A 26270-nucleotide genomic window follows, 5' to 3' on the forward strand; every position below is an offset into this window, starting at 1 on the left:
CGCGTGGGTGCGCATATGTGCGCGTGTGCACGCGTGGGCTGGCGTGCGCGTGTCTGCACGGGCGTCTGCGCGCCCCCCGCGTGTGCGCCCCCCTCCAGCCGTGCCCGTGCGCCAGGTGCCGGGGTGCGGGGAGGTGCGGGGGGGGCGTTTGGGGGGTGGCGGCGGCTCCTTTAAGCGCGGCGCGGCCCCGTGCCGAGCGCGGCCCCGCCCCGGCGGGTGCGCGCCGGCGGCGGGCGCGGCGGCGGCGGCGGCGCGGGGCGCGGGGCGCAGCGGGCACCGGCGGCAGCGGCCGCACCGCGCCATGGGCGCTCCGCCCGCCCGCGGGGCCGCGCTCCTGCTGCTCGCGCTGCTGCTGCTGCCCGCGCCGGGGCAGCCCCGCCGCCCGCCCCCGGGAACCGGCACCGGCACCGGCACCTGCCCGCCCGCCGCGCCGCCGGGCGCGCTCCTGCCTCTGCCCCTGCGCCGCGGCGGCTCCGCCGCTTCCAGCGGCACCGGGGACAGCGGCGGGGCCGGGCCCACCCCGCGCACCGGGGCGCACGGCGGCACCGGGGACAGCGGCGGAGCGCGGCCGCTCTCGGCCACCGGCTCTTCCAGCGGCACCGGGGACAGCGGCGGCGGCGCCCGGCCTCATCCCGACCCCGGAGCGCCCGGCGGCGGCGGCGGCGGGTACGGCGGCGGCTCCGGGCCTGAAGCAGGCGCCGGCGCTTCCAGCACCGGGAGCGCTGGGGCTTCCCGCGGCACCTGGGAGCGCAACGGCACCGGGACCCCTGGGGGTGCCGGAGACCATGGAGGCGCCGGCAGCACCGAGCGCACCGCGTGCACCAGCGGCACCGCGAGTCCCGGGGCCACCGCGACTGCAGGGGCCGCCACGAGCCCTGGGGCCACCAGCACCATGCGGGTCCCCGCGGGCGCAGGGCGCTCCCGCCAGCGCCGCAGCCCCAACACGGCGCCGCAGTTCCAGCCCTCCAGCTACCAGGCGTCGGTGGCGGAGAACCGGCCGGCGGGGACGGCGGTGGCGCGGCTGACGGCGGTGGACCCTGACGCGGGCGAGGCAGGGCAGCTGCACTACGCCATGGCTGCGCTCTTTGACAGCCGCTCCGACGCCCTGTTCACCATGGACCCCGTCACCGGTGCCGTCACCACGGCCGCCCCACTGGACCGCGAGAGCAAGAGCACCCATGTATTCCGGGTGACGGCGGTGGACCACGGGGTGCCGCGGCGCAGTGCCATGGCCACGCTGACGGTGACGGTGAGCGATGCCAATGACCACGACCCAGCGTTCGAGCAGCCCGAGTACCGTGAGAGTGTGCGGGAGAACCTGGAGGTGGGCTACGAGGTGCTGACAGTGCGGGCTACCGATGGCGATGCCGGCCCCAACGCCAATGTCCTCTACCGCCTCCTCAACGCCGGTGGTGCCAACGAGGTCTTCGAGATTGATCCCCGCTCGGGCGTCATCCGCACCCGCGGCCCCGTGGACCGCGAGGCCGTGGAGGCATTTGAGCTGCTGGTGGAGGCCACGGACCAGGGCCAGGAGCCAGGGCCCCGCAGTGCCACGGCCACTGTGCGCATTGTGGTGGAGGATGACAACGACAACGCACCACAGTTCAGTGAGAAGCGTTACATCGCGCAGGTACCCGAGGACGTGGCGCCCAACTCAGCTGTGCTGCGGGTGACGGCCACCGACCGTGACAAGGGCAGCAATGCCCTGGTGCACTATAGCATCGTCAGTGGCAACACCCGCGGCCACTTCTACATCGACGCGCAGACGGGTGCACTGGACGTGGTCAGCCCTCTGGACTACGAGGCCAGCAAGGAGTACACGCTGCGCATCCGCGCACAGGACGGCGGCCGCCCGCCCCTCTCCAACATCAGCGGCTTGGTCACCGTGCAGGTGCTGGATGTCAACGACAACGCGCCCATCTTTGTCAGCACGCCCTTCCAGGCCACCGTGCTGGAGAACGTGCCTGTAGGCTACTCCGTCATCCACGTGCAAGCCATCGACGCTGACTCGGGTGACAACGCCCGCCTGGTCTACACCCTCCTTGAGACCAGCGCCGGCTTCCCCTTTGCCATCAACAACAGCACGGGGTGGATCGTGGTGGCCTCTGAGCTGGACCGGGAGGCAGTGGATTTCTACAGCTTTGGGGTGGAGGCGCAGGACCAGGGCAGCCCGCCCATGGCGTCCTCGGCCAGCGTCAGTGTCACCATCCTGGACGTCAATGACAACAGCCCCGAGTTCACGCAGCGGGAGTACGGTGCCCGCCTGAACGAGGACGCGGCAGTGGGCACCAGCGTGCTCACCGTCTCCGCTGTCGACCGTGACGCCAACAGCGTCATCACCTACCAGATCTCCAGCGGCAACACCCGCAACCGCTTCTCCATCACCAGCCAGAGCGGCGGTGGGCTCATCTCGCTCGCCCTGCCCCTGGACTACAAGCTGGAGCGGCAGTACCTGCTCACCATCGCCGCCTCCGATGGCACCCGCCAGGACACAGCCCAGGTGGTCGTCAATGTCACTGACGCCAACACCCACCGGCCTGTCTTCCAGAGCTCCCACTACACTGTCAACGTCAACGAGGACCGGCCGGTGGGCACCACAGTGGTGGTCATCAGCGCCACGGATGAGGACACGGGCGAGAACGCCCGCATCACCTACCTGATGGAGGACAGCATCCCCCAGTTCCGCATCGCCCCCGACACGGGGGCTGTCACCACCCAGATGGAGCTGGACTATGAGGACCAGGTGTCCTACACCCTGGCCATCACGGCCCGCGACAACGGCATCCCGCAGAAGTCCGACACCACCTACCTGGAGATCCTGGTGAGCGATGTCAACGACAACGCACCCCAGTTCCTCCGCGACTCCTACCAGGGCTCCATCTACGAGGACGTGCCCGCATTCACCAGCGTCCTCCAGGTCTCAGCCACTGACCGCGACTCGGGCCTCAACGGCAGGGTCTTCTACACCTTCCAGGGCGGTGACGATGGCGACGGCGACTTCATCATCGAGTCCACCTCAGGCATCGTCCGTACCTTGCGCCGCCTGGACCGGGAGAACGTGCCGCTCTACGCCCTGCGGGCGTACGCTGTCGACAAGGGCGTGCCGGCCAGGCGGACACCAGTGGAGATCCAGGTGACGGTGCTGGACGTCAACGACAACCCGCCCGTCTTCGAGCAGGATGAGTTCGACATCTTTGTGGAGGAGAACAGCCCCATTGGGCTGGTGGTGGCCCGCATCACGGCCACTGACCCCGACGAGGGCACCAACGCCCAGATCATGTACCAGATCGTGGAGGGCAACATCCCCGAGGTCTTCCAGCTGGACATCTTCTCCGGCGAGCTCACCGCCCTGGCCGACCTGGACTACGAGGCCAAGGCGGAGTACGTCATCGTGGTGCAGGCCACTTCGGCCCCGCTGGTGAGCCGCGCCACCGTCCACGTGCGCCTGCGGGACACCAATGACAACAGCCCCCAGCTGAGGAACTTCGAGATCGTCTTCAACAACTACATCACCAACCGCTCGGGCAGCTTCCCCGGCGGCATCATCGGCCGCATCCCGGCCCGCGACCCCGACGTCTCTGACAGCCTGACCTACGCCTTCGAGCAGGGCAATGAGCTCAACCTGGTGCTGCTGGACCCCCGCACCGGGGACCTGCGCCTCAGCCCGGCCCTGGACAACAACCGCCCGCTGGAGGCCGTCATGAGGGTCTCCGTCTCGGGTAAGAACCCCTGGGGGGAAACCTGGGGAGAGGAGGGGGTGGTCTGGGGGGGGGTCCACCAGAGTTTGGGGCTGGGGAAGCCCCCATAGGTGCTCCCTGCTGCCTCCTGCCCCGTGCAGGGAGGTTTTGGGGTGCCCTCTCCAGATCTGGGGACATCCTGGGGACCTTTTGTCTGCCCTCCCCCAGCCCAGGGGTCCCGGCAGGAGGCAGCTGGGGTCCCCAGCACCCCCATTGCCTTCCCCACCACCAGCCTCAGTCCTGGGGGGCCTGAGAGGGGCCCAATACTGCAGAGCATGGATTTTTTTTTTTGGGGGGGGGGGGAGTCCACAACCCTGTTGCATGGGTTTGGGAGCCCTGGGACCCTGTGCATGTGTTTGGGGGGTCCTGGCACTTCAGTGTGGGTTTGGGGGGGGCAGCACCCAATGTCTGGGGCCCAGGGTAGAATGGGAGGGTGCTCTAGGGGGGTGGGGGGCCAACTTGGAGGGGGGGAGGGGAGTGGCTCCGGTGCCACCCTGGGGACTGGGAGGGAAACTGAGTCACAGACACCTCGTGGGGCCAGGCCCCTCCCGCCCCAGTGGCTCCATGTCGGGGGGGCGAGGTCCTGGGCCTGCACGTCCCCCCCCCAGGGCCTCTGCCTTGTGTGGGAGTGACAGTGGGGGGACAGGGACCCCGATGGGGCTGTGACCAGGGAGCTTTGGGGGTCTGGGCTCACCTGGCGCAGTAGGGACCACACGTGGGGGGGGGGGGGGGCACAGCCACCACGTCTCACTGTGCTGGGGGAAACCGTGGCACTGGGGGGGACTTACTGGGGTTCTCAGTTCTCGGCCATGAGGAATCTGGGGGCAGGGAACAGGGTGAGGGCGCTTGGCTCCCCCTCCCCAAATCCTCTCCCCCCCAGCCCTTCCCTGCCTCAGTTTCTCACTTAGCCCCTTCTGAGGGCACGTGGGGGCCCTCACTCATGGGGGGGGGGGCAGCTTGGGTACAGAGCTCCCCCTCCCACTTCTCTCCCCAGCCCCAGCGGGATGGGGGGGCAGCCCCAGCCCCCCATAGCACGCTGCCTGGTGCTGCAATGTCCCCTGCCCCAGCCCCGCGTCCCCCAGCCACCCATCTGCTGCTCCTGCTCCAGCTGCACAAAGGGGTGGGGAGGGGGTCGCTGGGAGCCCCCCTGTGCCCCCCCCTGCACGGGGGCTGGGGAACAAAGGGTCCGGCCATAGCTGGGCCCCCGCTGCCACCGCCATGGCAACGCCCCCCCCACCCCCCGGCCACCAGCCACTGCCATGGGGCCACCGTCTGTCACCATTCCCTGAGCCCACGGCCCCCTGTCCAGTGCCACTTGCAGTCCCCACGTCCCCGAGCTGTCCCCTGGCTGCGTCCATCCGTCCATCTGCTGGTGCCCTGCCCATCCTCCATCTGTCCGTCTGTCCCTCCGCCACCCCAGCAAGGAGGAGGAGGTGGAGGAGGCACCGCAGGCACCGACCCCAGGGTGGGACCAGTTGGGTTGGTGCCCCACGGCCATCCCCATCAGGTGCCACCGTGGAGGGCACAAGGGGTGGCTGGTCACCCCATGACCAGGCCCAATGGGTGCCACCGCAGTGACCACGAGGGGCTGGGTGGTCGCCCCGTGACCATCCCCACCGGGTGCCACCGCAGTGACCACCACAAGTCAGGTGTTTGCCCCATGGCCGTCCCTGTTGGGTGCCACCGTGGCTACCACAGGGAGGTGGGTGGTCAACTCGTGACCATCCCCACCAGGTGCCACCGTGGTGAACACCAGCGGTTGGGTGGTTGCCCCACGGCCATCCTGCTGGGTGCCACCGCGGTGACCGCGGCCATTGTCCTGCCCGCAGATGGGGTCCACAGCGCCACGGCGCAGTGCACGCTGCGGGTGACGGTGATCACGGACGAGATGCTGAGCAACAGCATCACGCTGCGGCTGGCCGACATGTCCCAGGAGCGCTTCCTCTCGCCCCTGCTCAGCCTCTTCCTGGAGGGGGTGGCGGCGGTGCTGGCGGCCCCCCGCCACCGCGTCGTGCTCTTCAACATCCAGACGGACACGGACGTGGGGGCCGCCCGCATCCTCAACGTCAGCCTCTCGGTGCGGCTGCCGGCCTCGGCGCGCGGCGCCCGCTTCTTCTCCTCGGAGGAGCTGCAGGAGCGGCTGTACCTCAACCGCTCGCTGCTGGCCGCCATCTCGGCGCAGCGCGTGCTGCCCTTCGACGACAACATCTGCCTGCGCGAGCCCTGCGAGAACTACATGCGCTGCGTCTCCGTCCTCAAGTTCGACAGCTCGGCGCCCTTCCTGGCCTCCGACACCGTCCTGTTCCGCCCCATCCACCCCGTCACCGGCCTGCGCTGCCGCTGCCCGCCCGGCTTCACCGGCGACTACTGCGAGACCGAGGTGGACCTCTGCTTCTCCAGCCCCTGCGGCAGCAACGGGCGCTGCCGGAGCCGCGAGGGCGGCTACACCTGCGAGTGCCACGAGGACTTCACCGGTGAGAGCTTGGTGCTGTCCCCGGGATTCCTCGCGGTGCCCGTCCCTGCCTTGCTTCCCCCCGAGTCCTCCTCATCCTGCTCCCTGCAGCCCTCCGGCCTCCGTCCCTTCTGCTGCTGCCCCACTGCCACCCGGCCCCGTCCTCCCTCATCAGCCCTGTGCTCCCGTCCCTTCTTCCCTGCCGCTCCTCCATGCACCATGCCCGTCCCCTCGTGGTGCGTCCCTCCAGCCCTCGCAGCACCCATCCCCGTCAGCCCTCCCTTGTCCAGCCCCCAGCCTCCCTCGGTCCGTCCCTCCGTCCATCCTCTGTCCCCATCCTCCCCTTTGTCTCCCACCGTCGCCTTCCTCCTTTCGTGCACCTCTGCCCCCCCCCCCCTCCTTCCAGCCCCCCAGCCCCAATCCCCCTACCCCCTGAGCCCCCCCCGCCCCCCAGGTCCCTCTGCGCACCGCCCCCCCCCCCATTGTCCTCTCATTGTCCCCTCCTCCCTGTCCCCTCTGTCCCTCCATCCCAATGCAGACCCTGCAGGATGTCAGGGCGGAGGGAGACGTCTGGGGTGACACCCCGGGGACACCCTGGGGACACCCTGGGGACACCCCGGGGACAGGCTGCCACCACCACGTGGCCATCTGCCCCCCCCCCCCCCCCCCCAATGTGTGGCTCTGCTGGGGGGATACCACAATCGCGGGGTCACCCTGGAAGCGGTGGCACTGGGGACCCCCAGGCACCCCCAGCCCCCTGGGGGGGGGCAGCCAGCTGGAGGAGGGGGCTGGGGGGGGGGGGGGCTTTGTCTCGGTTGCCGTGGCGATGGGAGCTGGTTGCCACGGTGATGGAGCTGGGGATAAAGAGGCTTTGGAGATGCAATGGGGGGGGTGGGAGGTGGGGAGGGGACCCCCAGGGCTTGGGGGGGGGACGACGACCCCGGTGCCGGGGGGGCCGGTGCCAAGGTGCCCTCGTGCAGGGGAGCACTGCGAGCTGAGCGCCCGCCGTGGCCGCTGCGTGCCGGGGGTCTGCCGCAACGGGGGCACCTGCGTCAACCTGCTGGTGGGGGGCTTCCGCTGCGAGTGCCCCCCCGGGCACTACGAGAAGCCCTTCTGCGCCATGAGCACCCGCAGCTTCCCCCCCCGCTCCTTCGTCACCTTCCGCGGCCTCCGCCAGCGCTTCCACTTCACCCTCGCCCTGACGTGAGCCCACAGGGGGGGGGAGATGCTATGGGGAGGCCACGGGCAGGGGGCTGTGAGGCAGGGAGGTGGGCACCCCATGTGCGTGGGGTGGGGGCAGTGGGGTGTGGGGTGGCGGGAACCCCATGGGTGTCCCTGGGGGCAGTGGGGCAGGGGGTATGGGTGGGAAAAATGGGGCAGGGGCAGTGGGGTGCCCAGGAGGCATGGGGGGGTAACAGGGCATGGGGGGGGAGTGACCCATGGACGTGGGGTTGGGCAGTGGGGCGTGGGGTGGTGGGCGCCCCACTGGGGACTGTGGAGGCCCCGTGGACATGGGGGCTCCCAGATGGCATGGGGGGGGGGGCAGCGGGGCAGGGAGTGGCAGCGCATCCCGGTGGGCACCTGGGGTGTGGGGCACGCTGGGGAGATGTGGGGCAATGGGGCAGGGCCCCGAGCGCTCTGGGGACAGGACACAGCCCCTGTCCCTGGGCACAGGTTCGCCACCAAGGAGCGGGACGCGCTGCTGCTCTACAACGGGCGCTTCAACGAGAAGCACGACTTCGTGGCGCTGGAGATCGTCCGCGAGCAGATCCAGCTCACCTTCTCGGCAGGTACGGCCCCGCCGCTCCCCAGCACGGCATCCGCGGCATTTCCTCCTGGCACCGCACCACGGCACCGGCACCGCGTCCCTGGCACCGTGTCCGCATCCCTGGCACCGCATCCCATGCTTTGCATTCCTGGCACCACATCCCGTGCATCACATCACCGTTGTTGCATCCCTGGCACTACCTGGCCCTGGATCCCCAGCTCTGCATCCCGTACATAGCCATGTCCCATGCATCACATCCCTGGCACTGCATCCCTGGCACCACATGGCACTGCAGCCGTGGCACTGCAGCCCATACATTTCATCCACGTCCCTGGCACTGCGTCCTGTGCATTGCATCCCTGGCGTAGCACCTGAATCCCATGCGTCCACATCCCTGGCACTGCATCCACATCCCTGGCACTGCGTCCCTTGCATTGCACCTGCTTCCCATGCACCCATCCCTGGCGCTGCCCTGTGGCACTGTCCCCCCGCTGTCACCCCCCGCCCCCTCCCTGTGCCCCCTCGCTGCCCCCGGGCCGTGCCCACAGCCCGACATGCCGCGTGGTGCCCTCAGGTGAGACCACGACCACGGTGTCCCCGTTCGTGCCGGGCGGTGTCAGCGATGGGCAGTGGCACCGGGTGCAGCTGCACTACTACAACAAGGTGGGGGCGCGGGGGGGCCGCCAGGCTGCCACAGCTGGGGGGGGGACAGGGGGACGGGGCTGCATGGGGTGGCGTGGGGGGATGGACAGAGGGACGGGAAGGTGGGGGCTGATGGGGGGCATGGAGGGGAGCAGGGGGGTGGAGGTGGAGGAAGAGGGTGGAGGGGTGCAGGGACGTGGGCTTGGGGATGAGGAACAGGATGGAGGGGATTGGGGTGGGGATTGGGGTGGATAAAGATTGGGATGGAGGGGAGAAGAGGGAGTTTGGGGGTGGGTAAAGTGGGGATGGAGGAGGGTGAGGGGCTGAGGATGGAGGAAGAGGATGGAGAAGAGCGGGGAGGTTGTGGGATTTGGGAGGGGAGGAGGAGGATGGAGGGGAGTGGGGTGGGGGCTTGGGTGGATGAGGGAAAGGGTGAAGGGGAGTGGGGCACCGGGGATGGAGGAAGAGGATGGAGGGGAGAAGGGATGTGGGTTTGGGGTGGAGGAAGAGGACAGAGGGGAACAGGGATGTGGGTTTGGAGATGGAGGAAGATGATGGAGGGGACCAGGGATGTGGGTTCGGGGATGGAGGGAAGAAGGGCTGGGGCCCAGCTGGGAGGATGATGGGGGGATGAAGGCCAGCGGGGAGGGGGCAGCACTGGCACCATGGCTCATCCCGTGCCCCCAGCCCGTGCTGGGGAAGTCAGGGCTGCCCCAGGGCCCGTCGGAGCAGAAGGTGGCTGTGGTGGCGGTGGACGACTGTGACACAGGCATGGCCCTCAAGTTCGGCCCCATGCTGGGCAACTACTCGTGCGCGGCGCAGGGCACCCAGTCCGGCTCCAAGAAGTAAGGCCGGGGGCCGGGGGGGTGAAGGTGCGAGTTGGGGGTGCCCCCCGGGCCCCCGCGGGTGACGCTGGTGCTGCAGGTCGCTGGATCTGACGGGGCCGCTGCTGCTGGGCGGCGTGCCCACCCTGCCCGAGAGCTTCCCCATCCGCAGCCGCCACTTCGTGGGCTGCATGCGGCACCTGCACATCGACGAGCGCCCGGTCGACCTGGCCGCCTTCATCGCCAACAACGGCACCGTGCCAGGTGGGGGGGCTGCCGGGGCTGGGGGGGGGGCTGGGGAAATGCCCAGAGCTCCCTGTGCCCCCTCGGCGTGGGGATGTGGGGCTGAGGGTGGCAGGAGCAGGGGGCTGGAGGGGGCCGTGCACCCTGGGCATGGGGATGTGGGGATAGGGACGGGGGGTGCTGAGGCAGGGGGGATCAGCACACATGGGGCTGGGCGGTGCTCAGGGCTCTCTGCGGCCCCAGGCCATGGGGGTGTGGGACTGGGGCATGTGGGGTTAGGGGGGTGCCTGGCTCTGGGTCTGGATGGGGGCTGGGCGGGGGCACCGTGCAGGGAGCATTGGGGCAGAGGGTGGCCAGGGATCACCGTGCCACGAGGCACTTGGTGTGCCTGGGGATGGTGGGTCAGGGGGCTGCAGTCTGTAGGGCTGGGCGGGGGGCACAGTGCCGGGATCGCCCGCCACTCGGGGGGCACCAGCCCCGCACCACCCCATCCCCCCCCTGCCCTCCCGCAGGCTGCCCCGCCAAGAAGACGGTGTGTGACGCCGGCACGTGCCACAACGGGGGCACCTGCGTGCACGAGTGGGACAGCTTCAGCTGCCAGTGCCCGCTGGGCTTCGGGGGCAAGACGTGCCAGGAAGGTAACGGGGGGCTGGGGCCAAGGGGGGGGGCATGGGGCGGCTGGGGGGCAGTGGGCGCCCACGTTGCTCTGTGTCCCCGCAGAGATGGCGAGTCCCCAGCGGTTCCTGGGCAGCAGCCTGGTGGCCTGGAGCGGGCTGGCGCTGCCCCTGACGCTGCCCTGGCACCTGGGGCTGATGTTCCGCACCCGGCAGCCCCGCGGGTTGCTGCTGCGCGCCTCCGCCGGGCCCACGGCCACCCTCACCCTGCAGGTGTGCCGGGGGCAAGGGGGGGCACGGGGCAGAGAGTGTATGGGCCTGGGGAGCCATGGGCATGGGCGTTACTGGTACAGGGGTTATGGGTACAGGGGTACTGCCCTGGGGTGGGGGGCTGTGGGCACAGGGTCTGTGGGTGCAGGGGTTACGGGCATGGGAGGTGCCGCCCTGGGGTCTGTAGGCATACGGGGTGCTGCCCTGGCTCTATGGGCATGGGACTGTTGCTCTGGGGGGGCTGTGGGAATGGGGGGTGGGCACGTGCATGGGGGAGGGATTGCTCTGGGTCATATTGCTCTGGGGGCAGTGTGGGGTGGGGGGGTACTGTGCAGGGCTAAGGTTATCCTTAGGGTTAGGAGCTACTGCCCTTGGCAGGGGGGTTGCTGCGGGGTCTGTTGTCCAGGGGGTGTTGCCCTTGGGGGGGGCATTGCTGGGGGGTCAGTGCTGGGGGGGGATATTGTCCTGGGGGAGTTACTGCCCTTGGTGGGGGACGATGCTGGGGGCCATTGGGGGCAATCCCCTTATGGAGGGATTGCCCCTGGGAGCAGGGGGCTGGAGGGGGGATTACCTGGGGGGGATTTGTGCAGGGGGCATCGCCCTGGGGGCCATCACCTATCAAGGAGGGTGCTGGAACCATGGGAGGTGGGGGGGGGAAGGTTTCCATGGGGGCAGTGCTGAGGAGGACCAGGGGGGCACTGACACCTCTGCCCGCAGCTGAGCGAGGGGCAGGCGGAGGCAGGCGTGTGGCAGGGGGGCTCCCGCCTGGCCTGGCTGCGGCTGCCCCACGCCAGGGTCAACGACGGCGCCTGGCACCACCTCCAGCTGGAGCTGCGGGGGGCCCCCGGCCGCGCCCCCCCAGCCACCCTCCTCCTCCTCGCCCTGGACTACGGCCGCCACCAGGTGATGGGGACGTGGGGGCGCTGGGGCAGGGTGCAGGGTGGGGACCCCCCCGGGGCAGGGACCCCCCGGTACCCGCGGTGCCCTGGGGCTGGGCGCACTCAGAGCCCCTGTCCCCACAGGCGGTGGCCGACGTGGCCGGGGGGCTGCAGGGGCTGCGGCTGCGGACGCTGAGCGTGGGGGGGCTGGCGGGGGACAGCGGCCAGGTGGAGCAGGGCTTCCGCGGCTGCCTGCAGGTACGTGGGGACATGGGACGTTGGTTGGCAAGTGGGCGGGGGGCAGGGGCATGGGGACGTGGTGCAGGGCATGGGGACGTGGCTCAGGGCATGGGGACGTGGCGCAGGGGAGGGGGACATGGGCACGGTGCTGTGGGACATGGGTATGGGCATGGGGCTGTGGGGCTGTGGGCACAGAGCACGGTGTAGGTCATGGGGACATGGGAAGGGGGACACAGTGCCTGTGGGCTTAAGGAGTGGGGGCATGGGGCTTATGGGCATGGGGACAGGGACACAGGCTGCGGGGCCATGGGGACATTTGGGCACAGCGACACAACCTGGGGCACTGGGCACAGGGACTGGGGCTGGGGGGCCCGGGGGAACCCGGGCACGGCGGTGACGGGCGGTGCCGCAGGGCGTGCGCGTGGGCGAGACGGCGGCCAGCGCGGTGGCACTGGCGGTGGCACCGGCGGCGCGGGTGAACGTGGAGGGGGGCTGCGCCCTGCCCGACCCCTGCGACTCGGGGCCGTGCCCCCCCCACAGCTACTGCAGCGATGACTGGGACAGCTTCTCCTGCAGCTGCCACCCGGGTGAGACCCCCCGAGGCCACTGTCCCCTCCCAGCGCTGTCACCTCCCCAGGCGCTGCCACCCCCGGCGCTGCCACCCGCAGTGCTGTCACCTCCACAAGCAAAGCCACCTGCTGGGCACTGCCATCCTTGGTGTGGCCACCCCCAAGCACAGTCCCCAAGGCACTGTCACCCCCTGTCACTTCTGCCTTTGGCACTGCCACCTCCAAGGCACAGACCTCAAGGCACTGCCACCTTCCCTGGTCACTGCCACCCTTGTCACTGTCCCCATTATCACTGTCACCTTCCCTACTAACTGCCACCATCCTTTCACTGTCCCCATGGCCACTGCCAACTTTCCTGGGCTCTGCCACCCCCTCTCGCTGTCCCTGGGCACTGCCCCCCCATCACTGTCCCCCCATGGCCACTGCCACCCTTCCTGAGCACTGCCACATTCCTGTTGGTGTCCCCATGCACTGCCACCCAGGGCACTGCTACCCCCTCACAGCCACTCTTACCCATCCCTAAACAAGGGACAGGGGACTCTGGGGACACCAGCTGGGGACTCTGCCTTGGCTGCCCGGCGTGTGTCCCCAACTGTGCCTGTCCTCGTGCCCGGTGCCACAGGCTACTTTGGTGACAGCTGCATCAGCGCCTGCGCCCTCGACCCCTGCGAGCACCGGGGTGCCTGCGTGCGCAGAGCCGGTGCCACCCACGGCTACGTCTGCGAGTGTCCCCAGGGCTACTTCGGGCCATACTGCGAGCACAAGTGAGTGGCGAGGAGGGACAGGGCACACGCGAGTGTGACAGGTGCCCATCTGGGTGCCCATCACACTCGTGCGTGCCCCATCCCTCTTGCTGGGTAGGGGTGGGTGTGCAAGGACATGCTGGGGACATGAGGGGCACAGTGGCCTTGCGAAGGAGCAGGGTGGCCATGTAAGTGGCAGGGTGGGGACAGGAGGGGCACGGTGGCCATGCAAGGGACATAGTGGCTGGGCAGGTGGCAGGATGGGCATGGAAGGGGATGGTGGCCATGCAAGGACCATGGTGGCCCTGCACATGACAGAGTGGGCATGAGACGGGCATGCTGCGGTGTAAGGGTCAGTGGGCACTGCAGGAGCACAAAGGCCATGCAAGAGCCACGGTGGCCATCATGTCCCCACCGTGTCCTGTGTAGGACCACCGTGGCTCTTGGGGGAGATTCAAAGGGGAAGGTGGCCACACAAGTGGCAGGGTGGGTGTGAGGAAGGCACAGCGGCTGTGCAAGGAGCCCAGTGGCCATGCACAATACGTGTGCCATGCCGTGCTGCTGTGCCATGCCATGCTGTGCCACACCGTGCTGTGCTGTGCTGTGCCATGCCATGCTGTGCCACACCGTGCCGTGCTGCCCACGTAGGGTGGACCAGCCGTGCCCACGGGGGTGGTGGGGCCACCCCACCTGCGGCCCCTGCAGCTGCGATGTCGCCAAGGGCTTCGACCCCGACTGCAACAAGACAACGGGCGAGTGTCGCTGCAAAGTGAGCACCCATGCCCCCTGCCTGGCCCCGCACCCCCCTGCCTGCTGCAGCCCCACCGAGCCCCCTTGTGCCCCCCCGTCCCCAGGAGAACCACTACCGGCCGGCGGGCAGCGACGCCTGCCTGCTGTGCGACTGCTACCCCACCGGCTCCCTGTCCCGCCTCTGCGATGCCACCAGCGGGCAGTGCCCCTGCAAGGCCGGTGTCATCGGGCGCCACTGCGACCGCTGCGACAACCCCTTCGCCGAGGTGACGGCCAGTGGCTGTGAAGGTGGGTGCTGGCAGCTGGGTGCCACCGTCCCCAGCGGTGCCCAGCCCTGATACCTGGCCCCTTTGGCTTTTGCAGTCAACTACGACAGCTGTCCCCGTGCCATTGAGGCCAGCATTTGGTGGCCACGGACTCGCTTCGGGCTGCCTGCTGCTGCCCCATGCCCCAAGGGCTCCATCGGTAAGGGGGGGACATGGGGACAGGGCTGCCTGTCCTCACTCTGTGCCCCCACAGGGACAGGGCTGCCCAGTGCCACCCCGTGCCCAGAGTGCTCCATGGGAGTGGGGGGGAACATGGGGACAGAGCTGCCCGCTGCCATCCCATGCCCTGATGCCAACCTGTGCCCAAAGGTCCCCATGGGTACAGGGGACATGGGGATGTGCTGGTGTCCCCGTGGTGTCCCCGCTGACCACATTCCCTGCAGGCACGGCAGTGCGTCACTGCGACGAGCACAAGGGCTGGCTGCCCCCCAACCTCTTCAACTGCACCTCGCTGGCCTTCGCTGCCCTCAAGGGCTTCGTAAGTGTCCCCGACCGGGACTGGGAGAGGGTGGGGGGGACAGGGAGCAGGGTGGTGGGTGGCAGTGGGGGCTGAGGACGGTGATGCCGGCAGGCGGAGCGGCTGGTGCGCAACGAGTCGGTGCTGGACACGGCGCAGTCTCAGCGGGTGGCCCTGCAGCTGCACAACGCCACGCGCCACACGGCCGCCTACTTCGGCAGCGACGTGCGCCTGGCGTACCGGCTGGCCGCACGCCTGCTGCAGCACGAGAGCGCCCAGCGCGGCTTCCGGCTGGCTGCCACGCAGGACGTCCACTTCACCGAGGTACGGGGGGGGCCCCGCTGCGCCCCCGGTCCTGGGGAGGTGGGCTGGGATGGGGGAGGACAGGGCACACACTTGGGTCCCCTCGCCAGAGAGGGGTGCACAGTGGGACCAGCCGGGTGGCAGATGCACTGGGACCAGCTGGCAGTGCCAGGACACCTCCTCCTCGCCCTGCTCCCCAGGGGACAAGGAGCGGGGCTGGGGCCCAGAGGTCAGGGTGATGGGCTCCCGTTAGAACGCAGGGTGCGGGTTGCAGGGGTCGAGTGTGCTGGGGACCAGCCGTTAGTGCTGGGTGCCCGCATGGTGCCCCAATCCTAAGGAGGAGCTGAGCCCTGCGCGTGGTGAACTTGGTGCCCCCAAGGGAAAACCGAGGTGCCGGGGTGATGGGCACCCCCCTAACTCGGGATGGGGGGCACAGCAAGCCTGGCAGTGCCAGGCCCCCCACCACAGAGCCTTGCAGTGCAGCGAAGCAGAGGGGGAGGGAAAAGCCGTGCCCAGACGCTGGGGTGATGGGCACCACGGCCGTGGGCACCATGAGGCGCTGTCCCAGCCCTGCCCATCCCCCAGAACCTGCTGCGGGTGGGCAGCGCCCTGCTGGATGCCAGCAACAAGCGGCACTGGGAGCTGATCCAGCAGACGGAGGGAGGCACAGCCTGGCTGCTGAAGCACTTCGAGGACTACGCCAGCGCCCTGGCACAGAACATGCGCCAGACCTACCTCAGCCCCTTCACCATCGTCACCCCCAACATCGGTGAGGGAACGGGGATGGGAACAGGGAGGGGTGTGTGCCCGCAGGTGGGTGGGTGCTGGTGGGGGGGGGGTGCCCAGCGACATGTGCACACCTGGGACATGGGCACGTGTGTGCCCAGGGCTGTGGGTCCGGGGACACTTGTGCCTCTGGGGACATGGGCATGTGTGTGCCCTGGGGCTGTTAACCCCTGTGTGCCCAGGGATGGGGACATGTGAGCACCCAGGGACACGCCTGTGCCCCGGGACATGGCCACGCGCACACCTGTGGACATGATCATTGTGTTCCTGTTACGTGTGCCCAGGGGGCTAGTGTGTGCATGGGGACACCTGCAGAGCTAGGGACATGGATGTGTGCACACCTGGGGGTGTGAGCATCATGTATCCCCACCATATATGCCCAGGGGACACGTGTGTGCTCCCAGGACCGTGGGCACTTTGTGTGCGTGTGCTTGCACCAGTGATGCTGCCACACATGCCCAAGGCCATACGTGTGCGTTTACCTGCTGGGGATGCGGCCCCACACATGCCCAGGGGACACGTAACATAGCGGGGTTCTGCCCACATGGGCACTGGGTGCCAGGGGCTGCGGGTGCCGGTGCGGGGCTGGCGGTGACGCCCGGTGCCGCAGTGGTGTCGGTGGTGCGGCTGGACAAGGGCAGCTTCGCGGGTGCCCGGCTGCCACGCTACGAGGCGCTGCGGGGGGAGAAGCCCCCTGACCTAGAGACCACCGTCATCCTGCCTGAGAGCGTCTTCCGGCCCCCCGAGGGCAGGCGTGAGTCCTGGGCGGTGTTGGGAACAGGGGGGGTGGCACAGGTTGGGGGGGACACCCCACAGCCATGGGGTGGGCAGGGCCATGGGGGACCCCTGCACATCTGTGGGGATGGGAGGGTTGGGGACCCCGGTGTGGCCAAGGGACTGGCAGGGTTGGGGGTCCCTGATATGGGGCTGGCAGGGTTGGGGACCCCACTGTGGCCAAGGGACTGGCAAGGTTGAGGGTCTTCAGTATAGGGCTGCCAGGGCGCCAGGCTCCCACCATCCCCTGCCTGCCCACCCCAGACCACCCCACGGGGCACGGGAAACCACTGCTGAGCCCGGGAGGGCAGGAGGAGGAGGACGAGGAGGAGGAGGAGGAGGATGAAGAGGCTGCAGAGGAGGAGGAGGAGGAGGAGGAGGTGACCTTGGTGACCCGACACAAGCGGCACCCGGAGCTGAGCGAGGGCCAGGCCATTGCCAGCGTCATCATCTACCGCACCCTAGCCGGGCTCCTGCCTGAGCAGTACGACACCGACAAGCGCAGCCTCAGGTGCCATGGCCGCGGGGCCCTGGGGGCCACTAAGGGCACTGGGAGGGGTCTGGGACACGGGGAGCACAGGGGTAGGGGGAGTGCTGTAGGGTGCCCAAGCATCGGTGCACAGGGTGTCCGTAGGGTGCTAGGGCAAGGGAGGGAGCTGGGGGGTGCTGGGACACGGGGCAGCCCCCAAGGGACACACACAGGGGGCCTGAGTGTCCCCAGGGAGGGGCTGGACAGGGCTGCCTGCGGCTGCTGCACGGACATGTGGGGTTGTGGGGTGGGTACCCATGGCCCTGACCGCACTGTGCCCCAGGGTGCCCAAGCGGCCCATCATCAACACCCCGGTGGTGAGCATCAGCGTGCACGCGGCGGCAGGGCGGGCGCCACGGGCGCTGGAGAAGCCGATCACGCTGCAGTTCCGCCTGCTGGAGACCCAGGAGCGCTCCAAGCCCATCTGCGTCTTCTGGAACCACTCACTGCTGTGAGCGGGGGACAGGGAGGGGGTGGCCTGGCACCCCTGGGGGGAGGTGGCACGGGGACACAGGGCCAGGATGGGGACGCGGGGTGGGCACTGCGGGGAGGGGTCGGCGCTGTCCGTGGCGTGACGGGAGGGTGGCGAGGGGCTGGGGCTGTGCTGTGCAGCCCGTCCCTGTGGGTGGCATGGGGACAGGGCTTGGGGGTGGCAGCCCTGGTGCCAGTGGTGCGGGTGGGTGGCGTGGGGACAGAGCTGCGGGGTGGCTGCCCTGAGCCTGGGGACACGAGTGGGTGGCAGGGGCACGGCGAGGGGGGCAGCCCCAGCACGGGGTGTCCCTGGGGGTGTCCCCGGGGGTGTCCCCAGCATGGGCCGTCTCCCCCCGCCCCGGGCCGGGCCCCACGCTGCCGGGCGCGCAGGGCGGGCGGCGCGGGCGGCTGGTCGGCGCGGGGCTGCGAGGTGGTGTTCCGGAACCAGAGCCACGTCAGCTGCCAGTGCAACCACATGACGAGCTTCGCCGTGCTCATGGACATCTCCCGCAGAGAGGTGCGGGCCGGGGGGCGGGGCTTGGGCAAGGGGGAGGGTCCGGGAGGAGTGGGCGGGGCTTGAGGGGTGGGTGGGGCCACGTGGCTGGGGGCGCTGGGTTGGGATCGGAAGGCGGGGCTGAGCAGGGGGAGGGGCTGGGGGCCAGAAGTGGGCGGGGCTTCATATAGAGGGTGGAGCCCAGAAGTGGGTGGGGCTTTCACAGGTGGGGCGAGGCCCAAAAATGGGTAGGGCTCCCATAGGGGCGGGGCCAGTTGTGGGCGTGGCTTCCCATAGGGGCAGGGCCTTGCGATGGGTGGGGCCTGGAAGTGGGAGGGGCTTCATATAGGGGATGGGGCCCAGAGGTGGGTGGGGCTCCACATATGGGGTGGGGTCCAGGTTGGGCGGGTCTTCATATAGGGGGCGTGGCCCAAAAGTGGGTGGGGCTCCCATGGGGCGGGGCCAATTGTGGGCGTGGCTTCCAATAGGGGCAGGGCCTTGCGATGGGTGGGGCCCGGAAGTAGGCGGGGCTTCATATAGGGGATGGGGCCCAGAGATGGGGCGGGGCGGTGGGGGGCGGAGCTCCTGACTGGGTGGGGGCGTGGCTCGGCATGGGTGTGTCTCGGGGCGTGTCCGGGGGGCGTGTCCTGAACCCACCCACCCCCCCGGTGCGGCAGAATGGGGAGATCCTGCCGCTGGCGGCGCTGACCTACGCCTCGCTGGGGGTGGCGCTGGCGGGGCTGCTGCTGGCCGTGCTGGTGCTGGGCGCCCTGCGGGGGCTGCGCTCCAACCGCCACAGCATCCGGCGGCACGGCGCCACCGCCCTGCTGCTGGCACAGCTCGTCTTCATGCTGGGCATCAACCAGGCCGACCTGCCGGTGCGGGGCGGGGCTAGGAGGGGGCGGGGCTAGGAGGGGGCGGGGCTAAGAGGGTGGGTCCATCTGGGGGCAGGGCCACGTGGGCCTGGGCTGTGGGGGAGGGATGGGGGCGGGGCTAAGCAGTGGGCGGGGAGGTGGGGGCGGGGCTGAAGGTGGCACTGGTGAGGGGCGGGGCTTAAGGGGGTGGGGTCTATCAGGGGCGGGTCCATGGGCCTGGGGAGCTGGGGAAGGGATTATGGGATAGGTGGGGCTAACCGGGGGTGTGGCCAATGAAGGGGCGGGGTTAACCAATGGGTGTGGTCAACGAAGGGGCGGGGCTAGCTGATGGGCGGGGCCTACGAGGGGTAGGGCTAACTAGGCTTAGAACCGCAGTGGGCGGGGCTCCCTGGTGGGTGTGGCTCAAGGGGCGTGGCTTATGGGGGTGTGGGCGCGGTGGGCGGGGCTCCAGGAGGCCCCCCCGGGGTGCACCGTCGGTGACGCTGTGTGCGCGGCGCAGCTGGCCTGCACGGTGGTGGCCATCCTGCTGCAGTTCCTGCACCTGAGCGCCGTGGGCTGGGCGCTGCTGGAGGCGCTGCACCTCTACCGGCGCCGCAGCGAGCCCCGGCACGTCGACCGCGGGCCCATGCGCTTCTACCACGTGCTGGGCTGGGGGCTGCCCGCGTTCATCACCGGTGAGGGCCCCGCCCCCCGTGCATGGCCCCGCCCCCTTGCCCACCTGCCCCAATCGGCTGACAGGGTGTGGTCCTGGTTCCGTGCTGACAGCTGGCCAGGCCCCACCCCCAGCGTTCTGGCCACGCCCCTAAGATCCTAGCCCCTCCCCCAGGGCCTTAGCCCCGCCCCAATGCTGTAGCCCCTTCCACAAGGGCCTGAGCGCTCTTAGCTCCACCCCCAAACGCATGGCCCCGCCCCCAGGCAGCACAGCCCCACCCCAAGTGCATGGCCCCGCCCCCAGCACCTTCCATCTCAAAGATCCAGCCCCACCCACAACGACCTCGGCCCCACCCACAAGGCTTTAGCCCCACCCTTTAGTGCATGGCCCCGCCCCTTCTGACACACCCCAGCCCCGAGAGCACCGGCACCCCGCCCCACTTGCATAAGCCCCGCCCCCACGTGCTTAAGCCCCGCCCCCAAGAGCACAGACACCTTCTCGCCCTTCCCCTGCCCCGCCCCTGTCCGCGGAGGCCCCGCCCTCCCGGTGAGGCCCCGCCCCCTCGGAGGCCCCGCCCCGACGCGTGTCTGCGCAGGGCTGGCGGTGGGGCTGGACCCCGAGGGCTACGGCAACCCCGACTTCTGCTGGCTCTCCATCCACGACAGCCTGGTCTGGAGCCTGGCGGGGCCCAGCGCCTGCGCCGTGGCGGTGCGTAGGGGACCCGGGGCACCCTGGGGACCTGCAGGGGCCCCGCTCACCGCCCCGCTCGCCCCCTGCCCCACAGGTCGGCGTCTTCTTCCTCGTGCTGGCGGCCAGGGCCTCCTGCGCCACCCCCCAGGGCTTCGAGAAGAAGGGCACGGGGTGAGTGGGGGCACGGGGCGATGGGCACCCGTGGGTGCCAGGGGTGTGGGAAGGGCAGGGAGCACCCATGGGTGGTAGGGGCGCAAAAAGGGTAGCACCTGCTGGTGCCAGGAGCACATAGAGGGCACAGGGTGGCATGGGTGCCAGGAAGGAGTGGGGCACCCATGGGTGGCAGGGGCACAGGAAGGTATTCAAAGATACCCAAAGGACATGAAGGACAGGGAGCACCCATGGGTGGCACGGACATAGAGAGCACAGAGCACCCATGGGTGCTGGGGCACACAAAGGACGGGGCTGCCCACAGGTGGCAGCAGCACGGGGTGCCCATGGGCAGCCCCACACAGTGTCCCCGCAGCAGGGGGTCCCGGGGGGTCCTGCCCCACGCGGGTGCCTGCCCCATGGCACGGGGGGCGCTGACGCGGGGCCCCCCCAGCTCCGGGCTGCAGACGGCGCTGGTGGTGCTGGTGCTGCCCAGCCTGGCCTGGCTGCTGGCCCTGCTCGCCGTCAACAGCGACGCCATCCTCTTCCACTACCTCTTCGCCATCTCCAACTGCCTCCAGGTACCCCAGCCCCCCCGTGCCCCTACCCCACGCACAGCACTGCCCGCTGTGCCCCGAGATCTCTGCACCGCCCCGCTCCAGCTCCTCTCCCTCTGCAGCTGACGGGGGAACCCATGGGGGCACAGGGGTGGGTGAGGGGAGGGGGAGCACCCGACGTGGGGGGGCCTTCACCTGCTTTGGGGAGCTAATGGGGGGGCACCAAATGGGTATGGGGAGCCCCTCACCTCCTTGGGGTGCCACTGGGGGGCACCCAGTCATCACCAGTTGTACCTCACCCACCTGCAGTATCAGCAGGGTCACTCAATGGCTATGGGAGGACCCTCACCCACTTTGGGGTGCCAATGGGGGGCTGGGGAGCACCTGAAGGGGGCCCCTTGCCCATCCGGTTGCCGATGGCCCGCAGCTGTGCCGGCAGGGGCTCCCTCCATGCCCCCCACCCACATCCCCCCCTCTCTGCCCCAGGGCCCCCTCATCTTCCTCTTCTGCGTGGTGCTGAGCAGGGAGGTGCGGCAGAGCCTGCGCTCCAGCTGCGCCCGTGCCCGCGGCCCCGACCCCGCGCTGGCCACCAAGTCCACGCTGACCACCGTGAGTAGGGAGGGGGGACACAAGGGGTGGATGTGCCACCACAGCCACCACGTCCCCATCCCCTTGCAGGCATACAGCTGCGACACCACCTACGTGGCCGGCCGGCTCTACCAGGCGCCCTTTGGGGACTCCACGGGCTCCCTGCACAGCGTGGCCAAGAGCCAGCACAGCTACATCCCCTTTGTGTGCAGGTACGGGGCGGGGGGGGGCCGTGCCGGGGACACGCACATACCTTGGGACGCCCCTGTCACCGCTGTCTTGCAGGGAGGACGCGGGGCTGAGCGGCAGCCGCGTGCAGCCGGCGCTGGCCGAGCCGGGTGGGCTCCTCCTGGACGCCGCGGAGCAGCAGCAGGGTCGGTGCGCCGAGCTCGTCCCTCCTCAGCCCACGGGCAGCACGGGGTGGGGGCACCCGTTGACTTCTGTGTGTGTCCCCCCCCAACTCACAGAGCATGACACCGATTCCGACAGCGACCTGTCGCTGGAGGATGACCCCAGCGGCTCCTACGGCTCCACGCACTCCTCCGACAGCGAGGACGAGGCCGCCGGTGCCGGCTGGGACGCGCTGCTGCGCCCCGAGCAGCCGCCCGCGCCCACGGGTAAATCCCACAACGGGGGCCCCGGGGGGGTAGCAGGTCCAGGGGGTGCACCTTGGCTCAGCTCCCCCATCCCCACCCGCAGGTGACAGCCCGGTGGCCCCAGCGCGGCCGTACTGGCCCGGGGAGTTTGTGACAACAGCCAGCGAGAGCGATGGGCACGGGGGCTCGGAGACGCTGCGGGTGGAGCCGGCGGTGGGGGGCGAGGTGCCCCCTAGGCCCGCCCCACTGCTGCCGCTGCCTCATCCCCACAAAGGTACGGGGCAGCAGCACCCATGGGTGCCGGGGAGGCGTGCCCCGGGGCGGCACTCCCGGTGACGGCTGCGTCCCCGCAGGCATCCTGAAGAAGAAGAGCTTGCCCCCCATCAGCGAGCGCAGCAGTGCCCTGCGCCCAGGGCCGCCCGTGCCCCCCCCGCCGCCCCCCGCCGGCACCGCCGCCTCCTCGGGCAGCGAGGGCAGCCGCGGGGGGGGCCCTGGGGCGCCCCGGCCCCGCCAGAGCCTGCAGGAGCAGCTCAGCGGCGCAGCGCCCATCGCCATGAGCATCCGGGCAGGCACCGTGGACGAGGACTCCTCCGGCTCCGAGTGAGTGCTGGGTGCAGGCGGGGTGCCCCCTGGGTGCTGGGGTGCCCCCCGGGTGCTGGGGTGCCCACCGGGTGCCAGCACAGTGCCGTGGTTCCCGTTGGGTGCAAGGGTGGCCACTGGGTGCCAGTAGAGTGCCAGGGTTCCCCTCGGGTGCCGCGCGGGTGCAAGGGTGTCTCGGGTGCCCGTTGGGTGCAGGAGGGCCAGCCGGGTGCAGGGGTGCCCATCGGGTGCCAATGAAGTGCCATGGGGCCTGCTGGGTGCCTGTTGGGTGCTTGTTGGGTGCACGGGTGGCCACTGGGTGCCAGGGCTTCCCCTGGGCACCGCTGGCTGCCAGTTGGGTGCCCACTGGGTGCTCATCCCCTGTGAGGGTGCCCAGCAGGTGCCAGGTACCCCCTGGGTGCACGCTGCATGGCACTGGGTGCCCACTGGGTGTGAGGGTGCTCAGTGGGTGCCGCACTGTCCCTTGGGTGCCTAGGGGCTTTTTGGGTGTCCATGAAGTGGGGGCACCTGCACTGGCCCCGGTCTTGGTGCCGGCTCTGTCCCCGCGGGTGGCAGCGGGGGGCAGCTCGCACTAACCCTGCTCTTCTCTCCTCCCCACCCCCTGCCCAGATTTCTGTTTTTTAATTTTCTCCATTAACATGTGGGGGCTGGAAGGGGGGAGCGGGGGTGCTCCTGCACCCCCCACCCCCCGCCACCCTCTCCATCCCTTGTCTGTCGGGGCGAGCGCCGGGTGCTGTGGGCACAGCGGGCACCCCTGCTCCCGGCCCCCCCGTGATCATGCATCTGTCTGTCTCGTTTTTATCCCCCCCCCCCTCGTGCCCACCCCCCCGGCAGGAGCGACGAGACCTCCATCTAACGGGGACCCGGCGGGCACCACCCCTGCTCCAGGGACACCAGGGGGGGGCACTGGGAGGGGGGGGGGGGGCATGGAGATGCACCCCCCATTGCACTTTGGACCCTGCCCCACGCCTGGCAGGGCTTTGCCCCCACACACGCCCCGGGGGGCCATGGGGCAGCTCTGCCGGCATGGGGTGCCCCCCCCCGGTGCCATGGGGCACCCCCAGGAATTGTCCACGGCACTGATGCCCAATGGAGTTTTATTTAAAAAATACATGAAAAATACAAAAAAAAAAAATAAAAAGGACATACGGGGGCCCCTCACCGTGCCAACCCCCCCCAGGAGGGGAGTGGGGGGGGCACATGGCCGGGGGGTGCAGTCACCCCCTCCTCGGCTGTGCTGGGGCACGGGGGGGCAGGTCGGCGGGGGTGGAGGTGTTTTGCCACCCCCCCCCCAGGGACGAGGCTCAGGCAGTGTCACCAGGGTGGGGGTGGCACCGGGTGCTGGACGCTGGGGGGGGTGAGGGACCCCTGGGTGCGTGGGGTGGGAGGGGCCGGGGGGGTTTCCTACTGCTGGTGCGACCTTTTGTAATTAAAGCAAAATCCAACCTGAGCCTCTGCCTCCTCCTTTTGGGGGAGCGGGGGGGGCACCGCTGCCCCCTGCCCCGTGCCTCAGTTTCCCCGGGCGCCCCAACTCCGTCACCGCAGGGTGCTGCTGGCCGTCGTCTTCCGGGGGGGACGCAGGCGGCTGCTGGGGGGGGCTGCTCTGCACCCCGAACCAGCCCCCCCAGGGGCCGCCCCTGCACCTGGGGGGAGAGCAGGCATGGGGAAACTGAGGCTCAGGGCGGCCCCGCATCATCGGGGGCACAGAGGGGCCGTCCCCGTGTCCCCGGGGGCAGCACCCAGCCTTACCTCTCGGTGCCACCACGCTGGCCCGCGGGGGGCCCCTCCCGCCTGGTGCCGTCCCCAACGTCCCAGCCCGGCCGGGGGGCTTGGGGATGGCACTGGGTGGGGGGGGGCGGCTGCTGGGGACGGGGACGGCAGTGGTGGTGGCCCTGGCGCGGGGTGCACGGGTTGGGGGGGCGGCAGCAGCGCCACCCCTCGCCTTTGGCTGGCCTGGGAGAGATGGTGGGGTTGGGGGGGGGACCCCACTGAGCCCCCAGCCCCGTGGGGTGCGCTGGTGTCCAGGGGGTCTCTGCTCCCTGTCCCCATGCTGTCCCCATAGGATGGGTGACCCTAAGGGAGGGGCGTCCCCATGGCGGGGTGTCCCCATGAGATGATACCCCACGGCACGGGGGTCCCCATGGTGCGGCTGTCCCCAGTGGACGATGCCCCATGGCCGTGTCCCTGTGCCAAGGAGCTGCCCATGCCCAACTTGTCCCTGTCCCCCCCAGGCCCGTGACCCCGTTACCTGCTGGCCCTTTCCGGAGGGGTTCGGACCTGCCCCGTGCTGCAGCCCCTGCCCCACGTGGGGGGCACAGCCGGGAAGGGCCACCCCGGGCAAGGGTTCCCCTGCCCCTAGCTGGGGGTCCCTTGGGTGCTGGCGGGGGGTGACAGCTGGGGGTGTCCTGGAAGCAAAGAAATGGCAGGGAGCGGGACGGGGGGGGCGCAGCTCACACCCCGTGCCCCCTCATGACCCCGCACGTGGTGTCCCCCCCCCGCAGCGCCGTCACCTACCTCGCGGGCGGGGGGCACGGTGGGCAGCAGCTCCCGCACGGGGCTGTCCTTCACCACGAAGGTCTCGCGGCGGGGGTTTCGGGGGCTGCCCCCCCCCGCCGGGCCGGGGCCCAGGGGGGGCAGGTGGCTGTGCTGCAGCTGGGCCGCCAGCCGCGTGGCCTCGCGCACCATCTCCTCCAGCTGCGCCCCGCTCAGGGGGCTCCAGCGCACGCCCGCGCCCCCCGGGGACTCCTCATCCTCCTCGTCCTCCTCCCGGCTGCAGGGTGAAGGCCGGCCTCAGCCCTGCCCGGGAGCCCCGTGGTGGCCCAGGGGGGTGGCACGGCCACCGGGTGACCCTGGCCGTGGGGTGCCACGTCCCTGGTGCCCCCCAGCACCTCGGCCGGAGGACACGGCATCCCCCAGGCGCTGTGGCACATCCCCGTGTCCCCCCGTGTCCCCACGTCCCCCTGTGTATCCCAAAACACCGGGTCCAAGTCCGTGGGGTGGCCGTGTCCCTGTGTCCCCCCGTGTCCCCCCAGGTGCTCCCCGTGTCCCCCCCGTGTCCCCACGTCCCCCCCTCACCTGTCGGCGGGGGACAGGACGCTGAAGTCGAACCTCTCCTCGGTGATGAAGCGCACTTCTGGGGGGGCGCGGGGGGGACACGGGGGGAGGCAGCGGGGGGAGCCGTCGGGGGGAGCCCCGTGGGGCCGGGCCCCCTCCGCGGCAGCTGCCCTACCTCGCTCCTCCGTCATCGCCTCCGCTCGGCGGGCGGCACCGGGCCCCGGCCCATGGGCGACCTGGGGGGAGCGGCGGTGACCCCGAGCCCCCCCCCGGTCCCCCCGGACCCCCCCCTCCCCCCCCCGGGCCGGGCTGTGCCGGCAGCGGGCACAATCGCGCTTTGTGCCGCGGGGACGGCACCGGGCGGCGCGGGGACGGGGACGAGGGGGGCCGGGAGCCGAGCCCCGGGGGGGTTCCCGGCCCCGCAGCCCCCCCCCGAGCCCTGGGGGTCCCGGTACCGGGGGTCCCAGCCCCGAGGCCCCAAGGCCCGGGGGCTCCCGGCCCCGCCCCCCCACCCCGGGGTCCCGCCCCCCTCCCACCGCCCCCGTCCCGGGGGTCCCGGTCCCCCCCCGCCCCCCCCCCCCGCTCACCGCCGCCCCCGGGTCCCGCTCGGCGCCGGCGAGGGGCGGGGCCTGAGCGAGG

The 26270-nt window shown here is 70.5% G+C and overlaps 2 protein-coding genes across 4 annotated transcripts; one reads left to right on the forward strand and one right to left on the reverse strand.

Moving 5' to 3' along the window:
- Nucleotides 1–295: 295 nt before the first annotated feature.
- On the forward strand, nucleotides 296–24027 carry CELSR2 (cadherin EGF LAG seven-pass G-type receptor 2). Of its 2 annotated transcripts, none has more exons than XM_084498056.1 (35): nucleotides 296–3719; nucleotides 5567–6211; nucleotides 7170–7392; nucleotides 7864–7979; nucleotides 8532–8620; nucleotides 9287–9444; nucleotides 9524–9687; nucleotides 10179–10304; nucleotides 10387–10553; nucleotides 11268–11453; nucleotides 11573–11686; nucleotides 12081–12255; nucleotides 12860–13001; nucleotides 13629–13749; nucleotides 13835–14018; nucleotides 14094–14195; nucleotides 14440–14534; nucleotides 14628–14837; nucleotides 15402–15585; nucleotides 16213–16356; nucleotides 16641–16887; nucleotides 17189–17356; nucleotides 17767–17893; nucleotides 18547–18747; nucleotides 19244–19418; nucleotides 19992–20104; nucleotides 20181–20257; nucleotides 20691–20817; nucleotides 21280–21402; nucleotides 21472–21593; nucleotides 21667–21755; nucleotides 21849–21998; nucleotides 22081–22251; nucleotides 22331–22577; nucleotides 23187–24027. In XM_084498056.1, exons 1-35 carry the CDS (start codon nucleotides 302–304, stop codon nucleotides 23212–23214), a joined length of 8928 nt encoding a protein of 2975 aa, XP_084354182.1. In that variant the 5' UTR covers nucleotides 296–301; the 3' UTR covers nucleotides 23215–24027. The 2 variants fall into 2 exon arrangements, with proteins under 2 accessions (XP_084354182.1, XP_084354183.1); XM_084498057.1 differs by having other exon boundaries at nucleotides 23412–24027.
- Nucleotides 23658–26264, reverse strand: PSRC1 (proline and serine rich coiled-coil 1). 2 transcript variants are annotated; one of them, XM_084498073.1, is made up of 6 exons: nucleotides 26219–26264; nucleotides 25653–25867; nucleotides 25092–25347; nucleotides 24826–24982; nucleotides 24327–24650; nucleotides 23658–24220 (listed from the first exon to the last, which is right to left on the reverse strand). In XM_084498073.1, the coding sequence occupies exons 2-6, from the start codon at nucleotides 25820–25822 to the stop codon at nucleotides 24114–24116; spliced, it is 1014 nt and encodes a 337-aa protein (XP_084354199.1). In that variant the 5' UTR covers nucleotides 25823–25867; nucleotides 26219–26264; the 3' UTR covers nucleotides 23658–24113. The 2 variants fall into 2 exon arrangements, with proteins under 2 accessions (XP_084354199.1, XP_084354200.1); XM_084498074.1 differs by lacking the exon at nucleotides 26219–26264 and having other exon boundaries at nucleotides 24327–24530; nucleotides 25653–26107.
- Between the last annotated feature and the right edge of the window lie 6 nt (nucleotides 26265–26270).

This window comes from Aythya ferina (assembly GCF_964211825.1).
Source record: "Aythya ferina genome assembly, chromosome: 25".
Classification (NCBI taxonomy): domain Eukaryota; kingdom Metazoa; phylum Chordata; class Aves; order Anseriformes; family Anatidae; genus Aythya; species Aythya ferina.